At 43.5% G+C, this 9,045-nt stretch overlaps 1 protein-coding gene across 1 annotated transcript in view; it reads right to left on the bottom strand.

Annotated features, from left to right (window-relative positions):
* The window catches only part of LOC107283087 (myosin-10-like), a 73,131-nt gene that overhangs the window by 49,450 nt on the left and 14,636 nt on the right, over positions 1–9,045 (bottom strand). Inside the window, exons 3-8 of the mRNA XM_029283138.1 lie at positions 8,681–8,837; positions 6,700–6,727; positions 5,574–5,676; positions 3,418–3,510; positions 823–886; positions 270–368 (exon numbers count right to left, since the gene is read on the bottom strand). Of these exons, the coding sequence (XP_029138971.1) occupies positions 270–368; positions 823–886; positions 3,418–3,510; positions 5,574–5,676; positions 6,700–6,727; positions 8,681–8,837 (544 nt within the window). The remainder of the gene's footprint in view (positions 1–269; positions 369–822; positions 887–3,417; positions 3,511–5,573; positions 5,677–6,699; positions 6,728–8,680; positions 8,838–9,045) is intronic.

Genomic DNA, 9,045 nt, shown 5'->3' with positions numbered 1-9,045 from the left:
AGGGTATTTCTGTAGTTGTTTTTATCAGGCTGTCAGCCGCCCTGAGTCCGCAAGGAGAAGGGCGGGGTAAAAATTCAATAAATAAATAAATAAATAAATAAAAATTGGTTAAGACTTTCTTTCTGGTGAGTTATTTCCTCTCAGGTTAGTCAAAAAAGTTCTGAGTATTTAGCACCAATCAATTGATTGTCCTTCAGCTTTATTGCTACTCTATAAATGCAGAACACTAAGCCACATGATGCCTGGAGAAATGAAAAGGACAAACTCACCTCTCGTGTGTTCACCAGCACCCACTAAGAGTTGATAAAAAACGTGGAAGGTTCGTTCATCCTTGGCCTGGCGAATGGCCCGGGACTTCTCCAAAAGATCTGGGACACTCTGAGTTAAAGATGGCACGTACAGACTATTTCTTTCTCCTTAGGCACCCAGGCCCAACAAGGCTTGTCAATCGCCCCACCTGGATTCCACCTGCCCGTGGGACGTCTGATATTTGGACCAGATACCTGCTATTTTTGCCATCAGGAATGTTCATGCTGAGGATCTGATGCCCACTCAAACTCAAATTCTATCTGCCTAGTGACCCAGGGGTAGGCAACCTTGGTTCTTTTATGACTCGTGGACTTCAACTCCCAGAATTCCTGAGCCAGCCATGCTGAGGGGAAAGAGAGGTTTCCAAGCTGAGTCATGCTGGCTCAGGAATTCTGGGAGTTGAAGTCCACGAGTCATAAAAGAGCCAAGGTTGCCTACCTTGGCCTAGAGAACTGGGCCTGCATTCTGCCACGGCCCAAACTTACAACTTCTATTCTCTAACAATAAGGATACATGTCTCTATATTGGCTCCAACAATGTAGCCGGCTACATCAAAATTAATCCGAATAAACTTACCCTGTGGGTAGAAAAAGAGATGGGACAATGAGACAGCAATCAGAAGAATGGTGTGACTGATACAGAAAAATTCTTCGGTATTTTAAATATTTTTCCAGATGTTAGTGAACCGCAGAAGCTGGAAATAAATTCCCCTGGTCAATTCAATTAGTAATGGATCTTTCCTAAATAGGAAGAAACCAGTTACCACAAAAACAAGAAAAGCTAACAGAAAGTAATAATACAGTGGAATGTAAAGCTCACTCTTCTGCCTTTCATCTACGAGGAAGAGAAAATCTTTGTATTTTTCTTTCTTTTCAAAGAAAAGGAGTGGCTAAAAACCAAAAGCATTTCTCAAAAAAAATACAAAAGGAAGCGGAAAAAAAGACTTTCAACAACAAAACTGGTTTTTCTTCCAAAGCAAGTATGGAGTTTGTTGGCATAGGGCAGGGGTAGGCAACCTTGGCTCTTTTTATGACTTGTGGACTTCAACTCCCAGAATTCCTGAGCCAGCCATGCTGAGAGAAAAGGGAGAGGCTTCCAAGCTGAGCCATGCTGGCTCAGGAATTCTGGGAGTTGAAGTCAACGAGTCATAAAAAAGCCAAGGATGCCTACCCCTGGCATAGGATTTCAAAAAGGCATTTATATATTTTGCCCTTTCTAAAGAAAGGAATCGAAGAAATGGTACATGAAAGTTTAAGGGTATATTTGAAAGGGGTTACAAGCATAACCTTTTAAGGCTCTTTTTTTTGTACTTTGAAGTATTTAAAGGAGCAAAGTGGGTATCCTCAGCTGAAGCCCACCCACTGTACCATTAAACTCTTTTATGCCAAAATATCAGGATAGTTTTTCACTGGAGGGTAAAAGGCAAAAATGAGTGCAATACAAATAGTTCTCATTTAATGCCCAGTCGTTCAGTGACTGTTTGAAGTTACAACGGGGCAGAGCAAGAGGTACTTATGACTGGTTCTCGTAGTTGCAGGCAATGCAGCATCCCACGATCACCATTGCGATTCGGGTCTTGGCAACCAGCCTGCAATTATGATGATGCAGCGCCCCGTGATCACGTGACTGTCATTTGCAACCTTCCCTGCAGGCTTCCAACAAGTAGTCACTGGGGAAGCCAGCAGGAGATTGCAAATAGTGATCACTTGATTGTGGGATACTGTGATCACACATGACTCTCCTAACAAGGGCAACTGGGACTGCCAGGACTGCCAGTCCTGGCAGGTTAGCAATGCCACACCTGATAACTATGTTGCTTAGCAATGGAGTTTCTGGTCCCAATTGGAACTATCTGTACTAAAGGCCCATTTTATCCCTTGAAAGCCATGATAGTGCAAGGAATGAATAAAGGAAGGAAGGAAGGAAGGAAGGAAGGAAGGAAGGAAGGAAGGAAGGAAATAAATAACTCCATCCTCTTGAATGCTATCATATCCCCAGCAGTCATGATGAGACATCAAGTGCAGCCCCTGAGGCCAAAGGTTTGTCCAGCATTGTAACTGGACAACCCATTCTTAATTTAAGTTTGAGGAGTTGTTGCTGGGAGCTAATAGCCAAGCCAAACAAAAGAACAGTGTCTTAGCCTGCTTTCTGTCCTTCAGATCTCCTCATCAGATAGCCGGACGTAACATTGCCTCTTTCAACAACTTGGCTACACAGCTTAACTGTTTTTTTTTCCAGAAAGAAAAAGATGATTTTTTAAAAAAAGAAATCCAGATTTACCAACATAAGATGATCTACTTTTAAATTTAGAATCATTTTGGCAATTTGCTGTAACTTTTTTTATTCAGTGGGAGGTAGGGCCTTTTACACTCCAGTGTTATTATGAATGTCTTGTATCACAGCTCCAATCTCTGCAATGCATTCCCTATATTGGCTAGGGAATTCTGGGAGTTGAAGTCAACACATCTTCAGCTTGCAAAGTTAGAAAAACACTGCTGTATACACACGTTCTCCACTTTGGTGCCTTGCAGATGTGTTGGACAATATTTCAACTCCTAGCCAGCTAGGGAATTATTGGAATTGTGTTCCAACACATTTGAAATAGGCGAAGAGTGAAGCAGCTTAACAGATTTCAACAGAAGAGATTATCTTACAAGAAAAGGTATCCTTATAAGTGTTTGGCAACTGTTGCCACTTGCTATAGCTGTGTGAGAAGCAATCTTAACCTGAAGATAGGAAGACCACACACACAGACACACCTAAGGTGGCAGAATAATTCATTTAAAAAGGGTAACAACTACCTATTAGAACAGCGTTTCTCAACTTTGGCAACTTTAAGATGGATGGACTTCAACTCTGGGAATTCTGGGAGTTGAAGTTCACCCATCTTAAAGTTGCCAAGGCTGAGAAGCACTGCATTAGAACAACTGGGGTTTGATGTTCCAGATCTGAAAATATTTTCCACTGCTAAAGAAGATGCTATCTTCTGTCTGAAATCCAGGGCTCAACTGGTCTGAAATTGGAAGCTTCTAAACAGGATCTTCATTCCATAGATTTCTGAGGTAGATGACTGGGTGGGAGGGGATTGATCCATCCACAAGGACTTACGAATCGTGAGGAATTGTCGTTTTTCACCGTTTTTGCATTGCCGAAGGCCTCCAAGATAGGGTTGGCTTGCAGCAGCTGATGCTCCAGTTCTCCCTAGATGAAGGAAAAGGAGGGAGGCGGGAAGGAAAAGGGGTTAGCAGCAACCTATGCAGGCCTCTGGCCTCGCAAAGCTTTTGGGCCGAGGAAGTACTCGGAGAAACTCCAAGGCCAGCCAGGGGGAAGCTGTTTCCAAAAATTACTCACGTAGGAAGCAGGGCTGGAAGTCTATGGAGGTTGGGATGGGGATGACATCACAAAAAATACAATGGGAAGGCAGAGCAGGGAGCAAGACAGGGGAAACAAAAACACAAAAAAAAAATATCAAAGGGTTAAATTAGATGATGAACAACACAACAAGAACTCAACCACAATAACGTAAGGACATAAATTGGGGACCAGCACAACAGAAAAGGGTAGGAGTAGGAGACCCCCCAACACCTGGCTTCATTTCCCGGCCCTCCCCCGAAACCTCTTGAAACATGTTTCCCCCCCCCCCAGGAACGTGGCATCATAACTCTGGTGAGGAAAGGGGTTCAAGGAAGTGAGTCTGGCAACAGGCAAAGTGTGCAACTGATGAGAAATGCATTTGACTCAGAAGAGCAATTTTAAGTATAGGTGGGAACCAGGAGCAGCAGCCAGTGATAGGGACCCGCAATCAGCACTGGAGGATGAGGGTGAGGAGTGGGGCGGGGGGAAGCTGGCATCTCAGCAGCATGCATTCAGCTTTCTTGCCTGTTTGGCTTCATTGAGGAACTCCAGCTGAGGCAGCAAGACAACAGAGGGGTATTAATATCATCTTCCATGTGGGAACAACCACATACACACACATATACTCGTAGACCCTACACCAAGGCTATAGAATTAGGGATGGACAAGGGAAAAAGACGGCTTTTCGTGCAATCAGAGACGGGAAGCACCAAAGGGAAAAATAAGGAATTTCTCAACGCATTGCACGTAGGAAGTTTCAGGGCTGATGTCAGATAGTTTTAGGCCCAACAGAGGTAAGGAGAGGGGTTCAGGTTGGCCAATAGTTCCTTTGGAGTATCTTTGTGAAGAGACAGGGAACAAGAAACCCTTCATGATTCAGATTATAATCTCTGAAAGGAGATGGCTAGAATAACTGGAGCCTAAGTTCTTCCTCTAGGGCAGGGGTAGGCAACCTTGGCTCTTTTATGACTCGTGGACTTCAACTCCCAGAATTCCTGAGCCAGCATGGCTCAGCTTGGAAACCTCTCTCTTTCCCCTCAACATGGCTGGCTCAGGAATTCTGGGAGTTGAAGTCCACGAGTCATAAAAGAGCCAAGGTTGCCTACCCCTGACCTAGGCTTATGTCCACAAGATGCAAGAACATTCAAGAGAAGATCACGCAAGTGTCCTAGGATAGAGGTCCCCAACCTTTTGGGCACCAGGGACCGGTCCCATGGAGAGAGGTTTTTCCGCGGACCGGAGAGTACGTGGTTTTGCGTGCTGCCTGCATCCCACGGATGGGGCTTTGCTTGTATGTGCAGACCGGTTGTTGGCATGCCACAGACCGGGGGTTGGGGACCCTTGTGCTAGGAGATCTGCTGGGCCCCTGCAGTTGAACTCTAAGATTGGGAGGAAGCAACCAAAAGGGCCTTGAAACTATATAAGAGGAAGAAAAGTGTGATTAATGGCTGGCATATTGGCTGAAAGGAATGATGTGAAAAGGCCAAGCAAGGACTCATTTCCTTCAACAAAGGAAACGACGTTAATTCAAACCCAAGACTGACTCTCAATCCTGCCTGGGTGGGTGCCACAGGCATGGTAGCCAAATTCCAGATGGGCAGACAGTAGGTGTGTTGAATGACAGAATAGGGGAGAGCACTTTTGCATGCGTTTGAAAGGCTCTTCAGGGGATCACCTTTTCACACATGCCAGGGCCATCCGCTGGTATTTGGAAGAGCTTCTAGACTGGCCCTGGCTCAAATTAGATGTTGGGTTACTTCCTAGGCATCAGATGGGGGAACCCATTGGCTCCACTTCAGGAATGCAAAACCAGAGTTGGCAAAGGGGTCATACCAGAATGCCATGCCCTTTCTAGGTTTGCAACCCAAGGGAGAGCAGGTGGCTGAAACTGGATGTGGCCTCACACTCACCGGCACATTATGGTCCTTCCGGGCTTTATGAGATGAAGCCACATGTGCTAAGTACTGGATCACTTTCTTCGTGTTCTCTGTTTTGCCAGCACCGGACTCGCCTCTGCAGAGAACAGACATCCGATGAGAAAACAAATGGAACACACTCACGCCTCTCCGTCTCAGGGCTGAGCTTAGAGCTGCGGTTTCCACAGAGAGGGAATCAAGTTCAGTATTTTACTTCCTGAATTCTGAATTTTTGCTTTCCACTAGGAGATATAAATGCAATAAACTTGAAACTTGAACCTGTCCCGTCAGCAGCATCCTCTCAAAACGTATGGACCGGGAACCCAGAAGGTCTTTGGCTCCAATTCCATCATGATCACAAACTCACCAGGAACAATACTACAGTAATAATAATACTAAAAAAATATCGTGGTCAAGTAGTGGTTGGACTTAGAATATGGATAGTCCTGATCTAGGGTAACTTTTGTCCTGTTAAAGTTGTTCAACAGCCTAATTTAGGGAAGGGTAAGAAAAAAATGAATATATCTTTGTCCATCAGAACAGCTGGAATAAAAAAAACAACTTTTAACATTTGTCATCGTCTTAAAGCTTTATTCACAAGGACCGCTGAGGAAAATATGAAAAGGGATTTGGGCACTCTAAAGCAGCCTTTTCTAATTATGTAAAATGGGAATTTTAATCCCAGCACATTTGGAGGGCACTAAGTTGGTGAAAGTAGAAGGGAGCAATGCAGTTTCTGCTTAATTATTGATTCATTTTCAATGAGATCAAGTTCATAGCTTCTATCCCAGGTTAGAACAATATTTGTTACAAGGGGGAGAAAATAAAATAAATTACTTCTTTCCATTCTGAAGGGAACATGAATGAAGCTAGCAGTTGGCAAATGACTCTTTTAAGATGGTAGGATTGTTTAAACTAGGTTTTGTACAATATTTCTTACAGGACTAAACCAATAGACTGCTTCTGTTCCAACTATAATTGCCCACAATGCAATGAAGGGCTAGCACTTTGGCCTATCAAGTTTTTAGAGCCTCTGGTAACACGCATACAGAACAATTTTTGCTCTCTCTCCTCTAAGCATCTCTTTCAACAGCCCCTCCCCACCGTAAGCCATACTCACGTGCACAAGATCGACTGATCTTCTCGATCTGGGGGCAAAAAAGAGAAAAGAATCAGATCAAAATTGTTTGCTCCCATTTCCTGAAGAATATTTTCCCTCCGCAGGAACACATCTGAAACACACTTGCAATTGTCCATCCACCAACCACAGAGTGCTAGACTTCATCAGCTCCCTGTCTCTATCCATCTGCACACTCTATCCAATATACAACCTAAAATTACCCATTCTTCTTTCTGCTTCAGCCTGGAATAGGGAATTCTTTAAACTAGTGGTTCTCAACCTGCGGTCTGCGGACCGCTGGGGGGGGCACGATGTTGTCACAGGGGGTCCATGAATCATTCGTTAAGTCTAGTGCTTTAAATCTTGAGTTAAGTCTTGAGGGTCCATGGCCATGGTCTGTAGCCACAAAAGGTATTTAAAGAGGGTCCGTGATGAGGAAGATTTGAGAACCACTGTTTTAATCTTTCCATTCACAGCTCCCCTGCCCCTTTTATTGCTCACAGCAAAGTGGGTAACCTAATTTTAATCAGGGATGTACTTCCTAGAGAGCAAGAAGGGAAAATTAAGAGGGAGCAGGGCCAGAATCAAAAATTGAAAGGGCCGCTTAGGTTTTCTTTTTCAGACCCACTCAAATCCTCCCTCTTGTTCTTATTATATTGTCATATAATATAGGTGGGTATATGCATAATTCTGTTATTTATTTATTTATTTTTGTCATATTTTTGTAGTGTATATCAGAGGTGGTGACCCTTTGAGAGCTGAACGCAATGAAATTTCATTTTAATGTATGCCGATTAGTGTACATTCAAAGTGACAATAAAGATTCTATTCTATTCTATTCTATTCTATTCTATTCTATTCTATTCTATTCTATTCTATTCTATTCTATTCTATTCTATTCTATTCTATTCTAATTCCTGTTCTATTCTATTCTTATTCCTGTTCTATTCCTGTTCTAATTCCTATTCCTATTCTAATAACAATAGTAAAGTTGGAAGGGACCTTGGAGGTCATCTAGTCCAACCCCCTGCTTAGGCAGGAAACCCTATACTATTTCAGACAAATGGCTGTCCAGTCTCTTGTTGAAAACTTCCAGTGTTGGAGCATTCACTGCTTCTTGAGGCAGGTTGTTGCATTGGTTAATTGTTATAACTGTCAGGAAGTTTCTCCTTAGTTCTAGGTTGCTTCTCTCCTTGATTAGTTTCCACCCGTTGCTTCTTGTCCTGCCTTCAGGGGCTTTGGAGAATAGCTTGACTCCCTCTTCTTTGTGGCAGCCCCTGAGATACTGGAACACTGCTATCATGTCCCCCCTCGTCCTTCTTTTCATTAAACTAGACATACCCAATTCCAGCAGCTGTTCCTTATATGCTTTAGCCTCCAGTCCCCTAATCATCTGTGTCGCTCTTCTCTGTACTCTTTCTAGAGTTTTAGCATCTTTTTTACATCTTGGATGCAGTATTTCAAGTGTGGCCTTACCAAGGCATTGTAAAGTGGTATTAACACTTCACGTGATCTTGATTCTATCACTGTTAATGCAGTCTAGCACTGTGTTGGCCTTTTTGGCAGCTGCAGCACACTGCTGTCTCATATTTAGGTGATTGTCCACTAGGACTCCGAGGTCCCTCTCACAGTTACTACTATTCTATTCTATTCTATTCTATTCTATTCTATTCTATTCTATTCTATTCTATGCTATGCTATGCTATGCTATGCTATGCTATGCTATGCTATGCTATGCTATGCTATGCTATGCTATTCTTATTCCTATTTCTATTCTATTCTTTCTGTTTTCCCTACAGCACATTGCTAGACTTGGAGTGAAGCATCTCAGCCGAGGCTTTCAGAAGGCTTTTGAAATGAGGCGTAGGGTCGCATGGAATCATCCCCCTGAGCCTCCAGAGTTGTGCTTTGTCCACTGCTGACATATAATAAAACCCCTTTTCCCCTCTCCTCTCCCTTTGGTGGGTCTTCCAGCGAGTACCTTGCAGCATGCTTCGGTAGGCAGTCTCCGAGATGGCATAAATGTGGGGAGGCATCTCGTGACGTTTCTTGCCCCGATACATCTCCACAATCTGTTCTGTGTAGATGGGCAAATTCTTGTAAGGGTTGATGACCACACAGAAGAGCCCTGAGTATGTCTGCCATTTGGAGGGAAGACGGAAAGTCACGTCAGAATAGCCCCCCAATGTGACTGCAGTTCCTTTGTGTATGCACAGCTTCCTGGTTTCTATAGGTTCCTGCCAAATACTCTCCTTTCTAAGGTAATAATAATAACAATAACCATAACAATAATAAAATTAAAAAGTTGGAAAGGACCTTGGAGGCCATCTTGTCCAACCCCCTGCT

The sequence above is a fragment of the Protobothrops mucrosquamatus genome, unplaced genomic scaffold (assembly GCF_001527695.2).
Source record: "Protobothrops mucrosquamatus isolate PMUCROS unplaced genomic scaffold, P.Mucros_1.0 scaffold25, whole genome shotgun sequence".
Taxonomy (NCBI): domain Eukaryota; kingdom Metazoa; phylum Chordata; class Lepidosauria; order Squamata; family Viperidae; genus Protobothrops; species Protobothrops mucrosquamatus.
The sequence above is the reverse complement of the archived record's forward strand: the minus strand, read 5'-3'. Positions and strand labels throughout refer to the sequence as shown.